Source organism: Drosophila hydei, unplaced genomic scaffold, assembly GCF_003285905.1.
Source record: "Drosophila hydei strain 15085-1641.00,03,60 unplaced genomic scaffold, DhydRS2 tig00000215-arrow-arrow-pilon, whole genome shotgun sequence".
Taxonomy (NCBI): Eukaryota; Metazoa; Arthropoda; class Insecta; order Diptera; family Drosophilidae; genus Drosophila; species Drosophila hydei.
In genome coordinates, this window is record NW_022045687.1 from 441,810 (window position 1) to 457,059 (window position 15,250).

General features: G+C 48.4%; 2 protein-coding genes across 2 annotated transcripts; both read right to left on the bottom strand.

Moving 5' to 3' along the window:
- Positions 1-361: 361 nt before the first annotated feature.
- On the bottom strand, positions 362-1,338 carry LOC111598852 (transcription initiation factor TFIID subunit 7-like). Its single transcript, XM_023314287.2, has 2 exons — positions 1,252-1,338; positions 362-1,171 (listed from the first exon to the last, which is right to left on the bottom strand). The coding sequence occupies exons 1-2, from the start codon at positions 1,336-1,338 to the stop codon at positions 362-364; spliced, it is 897 nt and encodes a 298-aa protein (XP_023170055.1).
- Positions 1,339-5,671: 4,333 nt separating this feature from the next.
- Positions 5,672-13,779, bottom strand: LOC111598853 (collagen alpha-5(IV) chain). Its single transcript, XM_030223475.1, has 4 exons — positions 13,707-13,779; positions 11,674-13,236; positions 9,369-11,619; positions 5,672-8,756 (listed from the first exon to the last, which is right to left on the bottom strand). The coding sequence occupies exons 1-4, from the start codon at positions 13,743-13,745 to the stop codon at positions 5,785-5,787; spliced, it is 6,825 nt and encodes a 2,274-aa protein (XP_030079335.1). The 5' UTR covers positions 13,746-13,779; the 3' UTR covers positions 5,672-5,784.
- Between the last annotated feature and the right edge of the window lie 1,471 nt (positions 13,780-15,250).

Sequence of the window (15,250 nt, forward strand, 5' to 3'; positions counted from 1 at the left end):
CATATCGATAACTCGATAATTTTAACATATTCTCAATAGGTGCAATTGATCAATATTTATCGATAACTTATATATTATTTAACCCCAATATTAGTCAAGCGCTTGCTCCCCTTCAAGTTCAATTCGCATTTGTTTCGTATTCCCTCACTTGTTATCGATAACTTTTGATACTCTATAATATACATAATTTCATATGATCTCAATTTCCTTGCCATCGAGTTCTATGGTCAGGTATGTCCCTTCCTCCGCTGTCTCATTTACTCCTATCGCTTGTTATCGATAACTTCAAGTATTATCGAACATTAATTAAATTACACTTTTATTTTAAACTCTAACATTTGATACACTATACGAACTGATATTATTGCATTGCTTCGTCTGTCAGCTCATCCCCGCTGCTCGTATCGGATAGATTCAGTCCAGGTATCATGCCCGATTCATTGATCACTTCGTAGTCCACACGTACTGCCTCGTTGTCCATGCGCAGCAGATATTTGACCTCACGTAGGATATCCGGTTCGGGAGGCTCGACATTCTTATCTTTCAGTGCGTTGTTCAGGCGACGTCGACGCAGATTGCGACAGGGCGGCGTCAGGCCATGGGGCCACAGGTATTTTTCGTCCACTTTTAGGAAATCTCGATTGCTCTCTAAAATTGGCGATATTCTATTTTCCTTGTCCTCTTCAAGTGGTGCATCCTTAAGATCAACCTGCGTTTCGCTTTGTTTCCTGACGGCCCGCTTACCGGGCGCCTGCTGTTTCTTGGGTTGTCTTCCGGGCTTCTTGGGCGATGGCTTTTCCGGCGGTTTTCCGATCTGTTTGCTGGGTCGCTTTCCACTCTTCTTATGGGGCGTCCTTTCGAGCTCTGTATCCGAATTGGATTCGACTGTATGGCAGCTGCCTCTTGCCTGCTTGAGACGGTCCTTCTCCGATTCCCTTGGCCGCTCGCGATTGCAAACGAGCAGCTGACAGATATCAGCTGTTTTATACAAATTCGTATTGTCAGCTGTTTTGTAGCTCTCTATAATGGTGGGTAGATCAACAAGTTTGGCGTGCAGCAGCTGATTGTTCAGGCGCACCTCACCGTATCGCAAATCGGTGTCCAGCTGAATGGCCAATTTCTCATTTATATTGCCTGCTTCTATGGACTCGTGCACAATTTTTGCCAGATCCTGAAATCAGATATCAAATATAGAAGATTAAGCTTATCGCAACGGACTGCTGAAGTATTCCCAATTCTATTTAGCTTAACCTCTGGAAACCGTATGAGAAACTGACTCTCCAGCTCTATTTTATCAACCGGAGATGCAATCTGTGGCTGGCTAATCTTCTTGGACATAGTTAGCTTTGTATTTACTAACTTCATTTCGAGCATCTGTCAAATGGGCAAAAATTCCATGGCAATGCGCCCAGTGTTAGCAAACGCCAGCTCTATATCGATAATAATACTCTGACAGCTTTAAATAGTTCTTAGCTGTCAGCCCAGACACATCCAGAAATTATTCTCTATAAATATAGCATGAACTGGAGAGTCAGCCTAGATGTAGTTAGCCATGTTCCATTAGCTTTGCAGGCATTAGCCTGACACTTGGAATGGGTTCATCACTTTTTTACATCAGTTACAAATAGGAAATTCGTACAGCTCGAAGCTGTTTCTCACAAAGTTATCCATAATTTGTTTGTACATATAAAATCTTTGCCGTTTCCTCAAAATATCTTCACAAAATTAAGGGTTTTTCTATGATTACTATTAAGTGTTGCTCTTTGTTCAAATGTTATTAAGTCTCATGCAAAAGAACATCTTGGGAGATTAGTTATCCCACTATTATATATTAAATATATCATTTCCGTTTCTCAATAAGTTATTCCTATCAAAGTATGTAGTATATGAAAGTATATTCAAGAGATAAAGCTTTGTTTTTTTACCAATTTTCATTCATGTTTTTCTGCCAATTTGTCGGACCCTATCTGACTCTTCATCTTCAGCTCTTATAATTGTTTCTTACATATTTATCTCTCCGCTGCCAACTCAGCTCATTTAATACCATAACAAAGAGAACTTAGTCCTTTCACACTGTATACAAGGATTCTATATTAAATGTTAGCCAACTTTCATTTTTATTTGGGTTTTGCATGGCCCTATATAATGTATGAATACTTTCCACTTATTTGCATACAAGTTGAAGTTATTTCTATTAATATTCCATTGCGTATTCGCGCGAGAATATATTCCATTTTTAATAACACAAAACTTTATGAAATTTTTATAAATAAAAGGCGAGCGCAGCGCCAAAAAAAAAAGAACTAAAAAATAAAAAAAAAATCCATTGCCAAAAGGAGAGCTCAAAAGTCAAAGCAAACAAGCTAAAAGGGGCAGCAGCAGAAGGCGAGGATTGAGGCACTCCCCAGCAGAGAACAAATGGGATACACAGCGAGATCTGCCGATGGGGCGAGCGCAGTGGGGCGGAGCGCTGAACTGGTCTGGTCTGGTCTGGTCTGGTCTGGGCAAAAGCAAAACAAAAACAATTGAAATGTGAATATTAAATATACAAGTACAAGATTTTTTTCTCCTGCTGCGGTCTTTGCAGGTGTCGTCCGCCACGCCCATGCTGCGGCAACTCCCTACGGCGTCATTGTGTGCACTGCAAGTGCCAGCAACAACAACAAGAAAAGGCACCCACGTCGACTGATTGATGTTGAGCTTTGCATGAGTTAAGCAGCGGGTCGCTTACCCTTTAACTCAACGTTAGCCGCAGCCGCAGCCTCAGCGTCAGCGTCAGCGTCAGCCTACGCGATTGGCTATTAGTTTAGCCAGTTGCTTTAAGCCATATTGTTGCTTGATCTGCGCTGTCAGAGCTGTACAAAAAATAAAAGCAAAAAAACCAAAACGTTTTTAGATTTTCAGCTAAATATCCGGCATGATTTTCATGCCTTTGAAGTGAAGGCTCTGACAAGTGTTGTAAAACGTCTTGTATATATATAAATATATTGGCAAACTTCCCTGCTTATATCTGCATAGACATTTCTACAAATTTGAGTAATAACTTAGCACTTGAAGTTGGAGTCGAGTAAGTTTCGAATAGCTGCCTGGCTTACTTGGGCTCCACTGATGCTGGAGGCTTAAAGCCAAATTGTTAACGGTAACTGAAAGAATTTGTGAACACTGGCATGGAAATAGAGCCAGACGCCACAATAGAAACTAATTGCAGGCCAAGCAAATTGTTTACAACAGCCTCAACTCTCTGGCTTTTCCTATCACTCTATATATATATATATATATATATGGTTATATGGTATAAAAGCCAGGAATATTTTTCAGCTGAATATATAGTTCTTTCTCTCTATGTGGGTGTGTGTGTGTGTGTGGCATGCAACGAGGCACATTAATTAAATAAAAATTGATTTTTCAAGCGCCTGAAATCCAATCAACGACCAGCTCCAAGTAGGGACAACAACGAGTGGCTCGCACATAGAGCTATGTCCTGGATCAGCGCATCAGCAGCAAACAGCGCACCACCCAACGCACCACCCACTGCTGCTGGTTGCCAAATGAAGTTAACAAAGTTTACGGTTTTTTTTTATATATAATTTTTTTTGCGTTCGTTCGAGTTTCAATTTTTTTTTTCCTTTTTATCGTTTGCATAAGTATATAATATGGACATGGGGCAGCTATTGTGGCGCTGGATATGCGATGCTTTATCCCATGGCACATAGTGCCACATGCCACATGCCACATGCGTTTTGTATCGCCTTTAACCATTGGCCACAGTTTAATGTGCGCTGTCGCCCTTTTTGCGGGGCGGCATTTAAACCACAGCAAGTCATCAGGCAAATTGAATTTTCAACGTATGCTCGCATAGCGACTGTGCGTGTGTGTGTGTGTGTTTGTGTGTGTGTGTGTGTGCGTGTGCGTGACACGCCCACAATTACAATGCCTGACTTAAAGCTCTACTTGTTTTATATAGCACTTATAGCAACTACTACTACCACCAGTGCCCCAGCTCCGAGAGCCGCCGCTTCGGTTCCTGGTCAACGCCATTTGCCGTTCGCTTCTTTCGTTTCTCGTTACAAAATTACCCACGATAAAAATTGAATTACTTCGTCGTGGAGCTGGCTGGTTGACTGACTGGCTGGCTGGCTGGCTGGCTGACTGCCTGGCTGGCATCACATTCTAGTCTGCCTCCTGGTCATGCCGAGATCCGTGACTTGATGGGCCCTGGGTCGGGGCCCGAGTCCCCCGGATAGCAGCAGCATTGAACGCTGCAAAGTGTTATGCTTACTCTTGACTCGCCCACAGCCACGCCCGCGTCTCAGCGAACACTACTTAGGCGACGTTGAAACTGTCGCCGAGCCTGCTCGCTGTCTGGTTTGGGTCTGGGTCTGGGTTTGGGTCCAGGTCCTGGTGCTGTTCCTGGTCCTGGTTTTGAAGCCTGCACCTAGCGCCCTGTTTTTACACTCTACTACTCTCTCTCTCTACCTCTCACTCTATGTGTGTGTGTGTGTATGACTTCATCTAATGATAAATGAGCTGCAATGGATGACAGCGAATCAACTTAAGTGTATTGCTCTGCTTCGGTGACACTCCCAACGCCCACCCAACAGCATAGCCAACCCCCGACCCCAGCACTCCACTTGACTATATGTCCTGCAGGCAGGTCTGGGCCGTTGCCTTTGCCTTTGCGCTGTCATCCAATGCACTTTCCCTTAACGCTCTCTGCTTGTGTTTACGTTTCACTTCAAATTTCTATGCTACACTAAATATTTACATAGGAAAAACTTTGCAAGTGTAAGTGAAACGCTTTAAAGATGCTCGAGCGCAAAACAACAGAAACAAAAAATGCAAAAACTAAAACTTGAGCGAATATTTCGCTACTCATTAACTTATCGAAACTTCGTTTTTTGCGGCATGGCTAATTAGAGAGATTGGTATTTAATGATTGCAGCTGCGACCAGCTCTAATGAAAGAAGAGATGCAGAAAGTTACAAATAGTTAGAGGAACAAAAGAGTGACAGCAATCGCATGAGCCTGGCAGAGCTCATGTTACTTGCTAATCAATTTAAGTGCTTTGCATTGTTCCTGTTCTCTTAAGCGGGACAACTTCATAGACTCTTTCTAATAACGCAAATTGATCCTTCTAGACTATAAGAGCCTTTAGGAAACTAAGTGCCTTTGAGGCACAGCCAGGTTCAATCTTAACCGTGACAACTTCATAGACTCTTTCTAATAACACAAATTGATCCTTCTAGACTAAAGGAGCCTTTAGGAAACTAAGTGCCCAGCCAGGTTCAATCTTAACCGTGACAACTTCATAGACTCTTTCTAATAACAAAAATTGATCCTTTTAGATTATAAGAGCCCAGGCAACAAAGTGTATTTGCGGCACAGCCAGCTGCAATCCAACAGATAGACGAGGCTATTTGATCATCAGACTTAAACTTCGCAATAGCTACACTATATACTCAATGCTAACACACTTCAGTGCAATTCAATTTAGTGTCGGACATCCACAAAAGTCAACCAGAGATTATTTTCGAGGAGCAATTTACACCGGACTTTATTAATTAATGCATAGATAAATTAAGTTTTATTTGGCAAACTAATTGTTACAATAAATAAGCAAAAAAAAAAATTGTAAGTACATATATGTTGCGTGTATATAAATATATATCGTTGCTAATATCATTGAATTTATTGTGAGATTAAATATATTGAATGCTACAGTTTTCGTTTCTGTTTCGGTTTCCGTTCACTTCGTTTGGCCGCAGTTGCTGCGCAGTTGGCTCTCTACTTGTGCAGGCAGACGGCATCGTCCTTGGAGACGCACTTGAGGCTGCGGTAGTCGAAACGCTCCTTGTTGTCGCAGCGCAGATGGACAAACCGATGTTTGCCGGACTTTTTAATCTCGCAGCGGTAATATTTACGACAATCGCGCACATCTGGGTAGACATCGTCTTCATCGCATTCGTCTTCGTTTCTTAGCTTTTTGATGACGTTCTTTACGAATTGCCTTTTATCCTTGGAACTCAGATCGTCGTTGTCCTCATCTTCGTTGGATTTCTTCTGTTCGCTATCTTTCTCCTCCTTCGAGTCCTTTTGCTTTTTATCATCCTTTTTGTCACTCTTGTCCTCCGATGAGCTGCTTGATTTTTTCTTATCGTTGTCTTTTTCCTCATTTGAGTCTTTTGACTTGCTGCTCTCCTTCTTCTTATTCTCCTTTTCTTCTTTCCGTTTATTTTCCTTCTCCTTCTTCTTCTCGTCTGAACTGTTTTCATCGGAATCCGACTTCTTTTTGTCCTGCTCTTTGGATTGATCCTTTTCAGACTTTGGCTTGTTCTTATCCTTGGGATTCTTGTTGCTCTCTTCAACCGAGGCATTCTCATTCGAGACTGGTCCATTAGACGGTTGCTCTACTGATTCATTCGTCTCCGACTTTTTGGGGTCCTCAGTAGGTGCTGATGTTGGTGCTGTTGTAGGAGCCGGTTTCTTAGATGGACGCCAGCCATTGACCCAATCACGCCAATTAGGCCAGAAGGGATTTCCCGCCGGGGCATTTCCACTGTTGCTGCCATTGCCGTTGCCCGGTTGCGTCGGTCGCTGTGGCCAGAAGGGATGTTGTGGAAGTGGTCTAAAGGTTGGGAGTGGATAAGTCGGGCGAATGGGATGACTCGGACGCCATGGGTTTGGCCATGAACCGGGCCTACCTGGATACACGGGAACTGAAGGGACAGAGGGCACGGAAGGATTGATGGGAGAATTGGGATTGTTAGGGTCTAGTGGGGAGTTAGGATCAACAGGAGGGTTAGGATTCACGGGTAAGTTAGGATCAACTGGAGCACTTGGGTCTACTGGTGCATTGGGATCAACTGGTGCATTGGGGTTGACTGGTGCGTTAGGATCGACTGGTACGCTGGGGTCCACTGGTGCATTAGGATCGACTGGTGCGTTGGGATCAACTGGTGCATTGGGGTTGACTGGTGCATTGGGATCAACTGGTGCATTGGGATTGACTGGTGCGTTAGGATCCACTGGTGCGTTGGGGTTGACTGGTGCGTTAGGATCCACTGGTGCGTTGGGGTCCACAGGCGCGTTAGGATCTACAGGTGCGTTGGGATCAAGTGGTGCGTTGGGGTCGACAGGTGCATTGGGATCAACTGGTGCATTGGGGTTGACTGGTGCATTGGGATCAACTGGTGCATTGGGGTTGACTGGTGCGTTAGGATCGACTGGTACGCTGGGGTCCACTGGTGCATTAGGATCGACTGGTGCGTTGGGATCAACTGGTGCATTGGGGTTGACTGGTGCACTGGGATCAACTGGTGCATTGGGGTTGACTGGTGCGTTAGGATCGACTGGTGCGTTGGGATCTACTGGTGCGTTGGGGTCGACAGGTGCGTTGGGGTCGACTGGTGCGTTAGGATCCACTGGTGCGTTGGGATCGACTGGCGCGTTGGGATCTACTGGTGCGTTGGGGTCGACAGGTGCGTTGGGGTCGACTGGTGCGTTAGGATCCACTGGTGCGTTGGGATCGACTGGCGCATTGGGATCCACTGGTGCATTAGGATCGACTGGTGCGTTAGGATCCACTGGTGCATTGGGGTTGACTGGTGCGTTAGGATCGACTGGTACGCTGGGGTCCACTGGTGCATTAGGATCGACTGGTGCGTTGGGATCAACTGGTGCATTGGGGTTGACTGGTGCATTGGGATCAACTGGTGCATTGGGGTTGACTGGTGCGTTAGGATCGACTGGTACGCTGGGGTCCACTGGTGCATTAGGATCGACTGGTGCGTTGGGATCAACTGGTGCATTGGGGTTGACTGGTGCATTGGGATCAACTGGTGCATTGGGGTTGACTGGTGCGTTAGGATCGACTGGTGCGTTGGGATCAACTGGTGCATTGGGGTTGACTGGTGCGTTAGGATCGACTGGTGCGTTGGGATCAACTGGTGCGTTAGGATCCACTGGTGCGTTGGGGTCAACTGGTGCATTAGGATCGACTGGTGCGTTGGGATCAACTGGTGCATTGGGGTTGACTGGTGCGTTAGGATCGACTGGTGCGTTGGGATCAACTGGTGCGTTAGGATCCACTGGTGCGTTGGGGTCGACTGGAGCATTGGGGTCGACTGGTGCGTTGGGATCCACTGGTGCGGTGGGGTCCACAGGTGCATTGGGATCGACTGGCGCATTGGGATCCACTGGTGCATTGGGGTTGACTGGTGCGTTAGGATCGACTGGTGCGCTGGGGTCCACTGGTGCATTAGGATCGACTGGTGCGTTGGGGTTCACTGGTGCATTAGGATCCACTGGTGCGTTGGGGTCGACAGGTGCGTTGGGATCAACTGGTGCGTTAGGATCGACTGGTGCATTGGGGTTGACTGGTGCGTTAGGATCGACTGGTGCGCTGGGGTCCACTGGTGCATTAGGATCGACTGGTGCGTTAGGATCCACTGGTGCGTTGGGGTCAACTGGTGCGTTAGGATCAACTGGTGCGTTGGGATCAACTGGTGCATTGGGGTTGACTGGTGCATTGGGATCAACTGGTGCGTTAGGATCGACTGGTGCGTTAGGATCCACCGGTGCGTTGGGGTCCACAGGCGCGTTAGGATCTACAGGTGCGTTGGGATCAAGTGGTGCGTTGGGGTCAACTGGTGCGTTAGGATCAACTGGTGCGTTGGGATCCACTGGTGCATTGGGGTTGACTGGTGCGTTAGGATCGACTGGTGCGTTGGGATCAACTGGTGCGTTAGGATCCACTGGTGCGTTGGGGTCGACTGGAGCATTGGGGTCGACTGGTGCGTTGGGATCCACTGGTGCGGTGGGGTCCACAGGTGCATTGGGATCGACTGGCGCATTGGGATCCACTGGTGCATTAGGATCGACTGGTGCGTTGGGATCTACTGGTGCGTTGGGGTCGACAGGTGCGTTGGGGTCGACTGGTGCGTTAGGATCCACTGGTGCGTTGGGATCGACTGGCGCATTGGGATCCACTGGTGCATTAGGATCGACTGGTGCGTTAGGATCCACTGGTGCGTTGGGGTCGACAGGTGCGTTGGGATCAACTGGTGCGTTAGGATCCACTGGTGCGTTAGGATCCACTGGTGCGTTGGGGTCGACAGGTGTGTTGGGCTCAACTGGTGCGTTGGGGTCCACTGGAGCGTTGGGATCGACTGGTGCGTTGGGGTCCACAGGCGCGTTAGGATCTACAGGTGCGTTGGGATCAACTGGTGCGTTAGGATCCACTGGTGCGTTGGGGTCCACAGGCGCGTTAGGATCTACAGGTGCGTTGGGATCAACTGGTGCGTTGGGATCAACCGGTGCATTGGGATCGACAGGTGCGTTAGGATCGACTGGTGCGTTGGGATCAACTGGTGCGCTGGGGTCCACAGGCGCGTTAGGATCTACAGGTGCGTTGGGGTCAACTGGTGCGTTGGGATCAACCGGTGCATTGGGATCGACAGGTGCGTTAGGATCGACTGGTGCGTTGGGATCAACTGGTGCGTTAGGATCCACTGGTGCGTTGGGGTCGACTGGTGCGTTAGGATCCACTGGTGCGTTGGGGTCGACAGGTGCGTTAGGATCGACTGGTGCGTTGGGGTCGACTGGAGCATTGGGGTCGACTGGTGCGTTAGGATCCACTGGTGCGCTGGGGTCCACAGGCGCGTTAGGATCTACAGGTGCGTTGGGGTCAACTGGTGCGTTGGGATCAACCGGTGCATTGGGATCGACAGGTGCGTTAGGATCGACTGGTGCGTTGGGATCAACTGGTGCGTTAGGATCCACTGGTGCGTTGGGGTCGACTGGTGCGTTAGGATCCACTGGTGCGTTGGGGTCGACAGGTGCGTTAGGATCGACTGGTGCGTTGGGGTCGACTGGAGCATTGGGGTCGACTGGTGCGTTAGGATCCACTGGTGCGGTGGGGTCGACTGGCGCATTGGGATCCACTGGTGCATTAGGATCGACTGGCGCATTGGGATCCACTGGTGCGTTGGGATCAACTGGTGCGTTAGGATCGACTGGTGCGTTAGGATCCACTGGTGCGTTAGGATCAACTGGTGCGTTGGGATCAACTGGTGCATTAGGATCCACTGGTGCGTTGGGGTCCACAGGTGCATTAGGATCAACTGGTGCGTTGGGATCAACTGGTGCGTTAGGATCCACTGGTGCATTAGGATCGACTGGTGCGTTGGGGTCGACAGGTGCGTTGGGATCAACTGGTGCGTTGGGATCAACTGGTGCGTTAGGATCCACTGGTGCGTTAGGGTCCACAGGCGCGTTAGGATCTACAGGTGCGTTGGGATCAACTGGTGCATTAGGATCCACTGGTGCGTTGGGGTCCACAGGTGCATTAGGATCGACTGGCGCGTTGGGATCCACTGGTGCGTTGGGGTCCACAGGTGCATTAGGATCGACTGGTGCATTAGGATCCACTGGCGCGTTGGGATCTACAGGTGCATTAGGATCGACTGGCGCGTTGGGGTCCACTGGTGCGTTGGGGTCCACAGGTGCGTTGGGATCAACTGGTGCATTAGGATCCACTGGTGCGTTGGGGTCCACAGGTGCATTAGGATCGACTGGTGCATTAGGATCCACTGGTGCGTTGGGGTCCACAGGTGCGTTAGGATCGACTGGTGCATTAGGATCCACTGGTGCGTTGGGGTCCACAGGTGCGTTGGGATCAACTGGTGCATTAGGATCCACTGGTGCGTTGGGGTCCACAGGTGCATTAGGATCGACTGGTGCATTAGGATCCACTGGCGCGTTGGGATCTACAGGTGCATTAGGATCGACTGGTGCATTAGGATCCACTGGTGCGTTGGGGTCCACAGGTGCGTTAGGATCGACTGGTGCATTAGGATCCACTGGTGCGTTGGGGTCCACAGGTGCGTTGGGATCAACTGGTGCATTAGGATCCACTGGTGCGTTGGGGTCCACAGGTGCATTAGGATCGACTGGTGCATTAGGATCCACTGGCGCGTTGGGATCTACAGGTGCATTAGGATCGACTGGCGCGTTGGGGTTCACTGGTGCGTTGGGGTCGACAGGTGCGTTGGGATCAACTGGTGCATTAGGATCCACTGGTGCATTGGGGTCAACTGGTGCATTGGGGTCAACTGGTGCATTGGGATCCACTGGTGCATTGGGGTCCACTGGTGCGTTGGGGTCTACCGGAGATACAGTTGTGCCCTCTGGGCTTGCAGGTTCATTTGGATCCACTGGGGCATTGGGATCCACTGGGGCATTAGGATCAACTGGTGCGTTGGGGTCAACAGGAGCATTAGGATCAACAGGAGCATTAGGATCGACTGGAGCATTGGGGTCCACTGGTGCGTTGGGGTCAACTGGTGCATTAGGATCCACTGGTGCGTTGGGATCCACTGGGGCATTGGGATCCACTGGGGCATTAGGATCAACTGGTGCGTTTGGGTCGACTGGAGCATTGGGGTCCACTGGGGCATTGGGATCCACTGGGGCATTGGGATCCACTGGGGCATTAGGATCAACTGGTGCGTTGGGGTCAACAGGAGCATTAGGATCAACAGGAGCATTGGGGTCCACTGGTGCGTTGGGGTCAACTGGTGCGTTGGGATCCACTGGGGCATTGGGATCCACTGGGGCATTGGGATCCACTGGGGCATTGGGATCCACTGGGGCATTGGGATCCACTGGAGCATTAGGATCAACTGGTGCGTTCGGGTCGACTGGAGCATTGGGGTCCACTGGGGCATTGGGATCCACTGGGGCATTGGGATCCACTGGGGCATTAGGGTCCACTGGTGCGTTGGGGTCTACCGGAGATACAGTTGTGCCCTCTGGGCTTGCAGGTTCATTTGGATCCACTGGGGCATTGGGATCCACTGGTGCGTTCGGGTCAACTGGTGCATTGGGGTCAACAGGAGCATTTGGATCGACTGGAGCATTGGGATCCACTGGTGGGTTGGGGTCCACTGGGGCATTAGGATCCACTGGTGCGTTGGGGTCTACCGGAGATACAGTTGTGCCCTCTGGGCTTGCAGGTTCATTTGGATCCACTGGGGCATTGGGATCCACTGGTGCGTTCGGGTCAACTGGTGCATTGGGGTCAACAGGAGCATTTGGATCGACTGGTGCGTTGGGGTCGACTGGAGCATTGGGGTCCACTGGTGCGTTCGGGTCTACTGGAGATACAGTTGTGCTTGCAGGTTCATTTGGATCCACTGGGGCATTGGGGTCCACTGGTGCGTTGGGGTCCACTGGGGCATTGGGATCCACTGGGGCATTAGGATCAATAGGTGCGTTGGGGTCGACTGGACCATTGGGGTCAACTGGTGCATTGGGGTCAACAGGAGCATTGGGATCAACTGGTGCGGTTGGATCAAGGGGTGAAATTGTTGTTGCCTGTGGGCTTTCCGTTGTGTTGGGGTCAACAGGTGCATTTGGATCAGCCGGAGATATAGTAGTAATCTCTGGGTCCACTGGTGCGGTGGGATTAGCTGGATCTGTTGGGTTGACCGGAGGTAATGAAGTTCCTTCTGGGCCGATTGGCTCAGTTGTCCCAATGGGACCATTTGGATCTAGTGGGGTACTAGGATCGGAAGGTAGAGTTGGCTCGACAGGAGAAGACGTTGAGCTTGGGCGTGTTGGTTTTGTTGGGCGCACTGGGACACCGCCTGTAGTTGGATTCCATATGGCTTCAGTTGTAGTATCCAGTGGTATATTGGGCAAAGTTGTTTCGGGATTTACAGGTGCAATCGTTGTTTCGACAATTGGCTGAGCAGTTGTTTGCAAAGGAGCACTAGTGGTTGCCTCCACCGGCGCATTTGTCGTCTCAACAAGAGCCGGTGTTGACTCAACGGGCAGCTGGGTTGTACTGAGGGGCACAGACGCAGTTGTCGTAAGAATCACTAGGCCCTCAGTACTATTGGCAACCACAATGCCGCCGGAGCTGGTCGTGGACTCTATGATAGCCGCAGATGCTTTACCGCCAATGATCGGGTGATCGGTGACTGTTGTCATCTTGGCAACCGCCGCAGCGGGCGCTTTAGGATCCACTTTAACGGCCACACAAATCTCCACGCCTTCATTAATGCAGCGCGTGTTCAGTGGACACTGAATGACACTGCCTGTGGCCACATTCTTCTCGCAGAGCTGATAGGATGCCGGTCCCACGCAGATGGCCGGTTGTCCGCTGCAATTGATGCTAATGATTTGCGCACTGGTCTGTACGGCCTGATGCTGGCCATCGAACAGTGCGGCTAACTATTGAAGATAAGGGTAAGACGTGGAGAAGGAGAGAAAAAAGAAGAGAAAGAGAGAGAGAGAGAGAGAGAGAGAAAGAGAGGAAATAATTTAGTATGACTGGGCGATCGGTCGCACTGGTGCACTGTTTGTCACAAGTCGGAGTCTCGGGACCGTAACAATTACACTGGTTTAGTTTCACTTGCATAGGATACTTTCGAGTCGCCGCCGAGTGCTATAAACGATATCCAAAGTAGCAAGAATCCCGGCAGCTTTTGTTAGTTTGTTTGGTTTTAGTCACGCGTATCCAAAAGCCCGTAAAGTTGCCACACAAAATGGTTAATAAAATACAACTCATCAGTAACAGAAACAAAAAATATTTAATTATTTTCAAATTTTGATTTGAGGTTCTGGCATGACGATGTGGGGAACGGGAATATCGGGTTTTGGGTATTCTGGTGGCGCGTTAGTACAATCTATGCAACAATTACCACAAATAACATCAAAATCTTGAATATTCTGTTCGTCATCGTCGAGGTGCGTTATGTATTTGGTTCGAATTAAAAATCGTTACTATTCCCGGCATGGGCAACTGCGTCGCTTTTATTCGAAGCAAAAATAAACAACTTATGCCATCTGCCCTTATCTCTAGCGAATCTGCTTGACGCTGTGTAAATAGCCAATGATTATCTTTGTTTGTCCCAGATAAGTTTGCGACCAATTTATGATATTGCAGCTAAAATCTGAGGCGGCCCAAAGCTGTTTGCGGCTGTGAGCTACATATTTCTTTCGACGAGTCTTACTAAACCTATTTATTTATTTTTTACCCACAGATATTTTTAGTTTTTAATTTATTTTATTTTTTTGTTTTTGCTTGTTTTTCCGCCTCGTTGACGTAATGGAAATATATGAAATTATTGTTGTTAAACAAAAATAAGATTAAGAACATCTATTAATTAATTTGCCTTAGCTTAGCTAATTCCAATCGCTTCTCAGAAAACTCCCATCAGTCGCAGGCAACTTAACCAGCCATCAATAGGTGTGGATAATTTATATTTAGGAGTCTAGTCAGATTAAAAGAGTTGATCAAATGTTTACAGAGATTAAGAACGCCAAAAACGGTACAAGGTAACAGTAATACAAGTAGCTATAAACATATGCCTGCTTAGCTTAGTTTAATGGGCTATGTGTGAAGACGACCTTGCCAGGTTTGTTATCGACAAGAATTTCCCAGTAGTTCAAATAGTAACTACGCTTAAGTCTAAATGCCAAATTCTGGGTAAGTTGGCCGAATGTGAATCACAGCTCGTGCAAATAATAATAATAAACTAATAAAGGTATAACTAACTGTATTATCTCTGTTGGGGCTTCCGATGGTCATTAAGTTGAGCCAATGATGATATTTCACACATTTGTTTAACTGCCGCACCTAATCTGAGACTAGAATTTTAATTCTTGTTTCTTTTTTGATAAACATCAACGAAAGAAGGCTGCGCATTTCCTCTTGACAAATTTGCGCTATTTGCCCAAAAATTTGAGGGCAAATAACCAACAGGAAAGACAATAATAATGGGGCGTATTGAATGTGAAGTACCCTGCAGTAATTCGATATGGAATTCCACTTTTTGCCCAGCGAACTGTTGCAACTTGAATGCCAACATTGAAATACCCCATCGAAGAGTGTTTACAGTGTCTAGGCTGAGGCAGGGCTGGCCGGAAATGTGGTTCAAAGTGGATTCCTGCATAGATCATGACTAAGACTATTTGGCTTATCTGTACAAGTAGATGGGGTACATCGCTTACACACGCACACCTGCACACCTGCACACCTACACACACCTATGCTGGCATATCTATGCAAGCTACTGTTTGCCAGCGGGTCTGCTAAACCTCCATTTCGTGACGCAAACAAAACAGCTTTTTCATTTGATTTTTGAATCGTTTGCGTATGTTTTTGCAAGCGTCACGATAAAGCCGAAGGCTGTGTGGCGGAGGAGCGGCCAGAGCAGTCAGAGCAGCGAGATCAGCAATGATC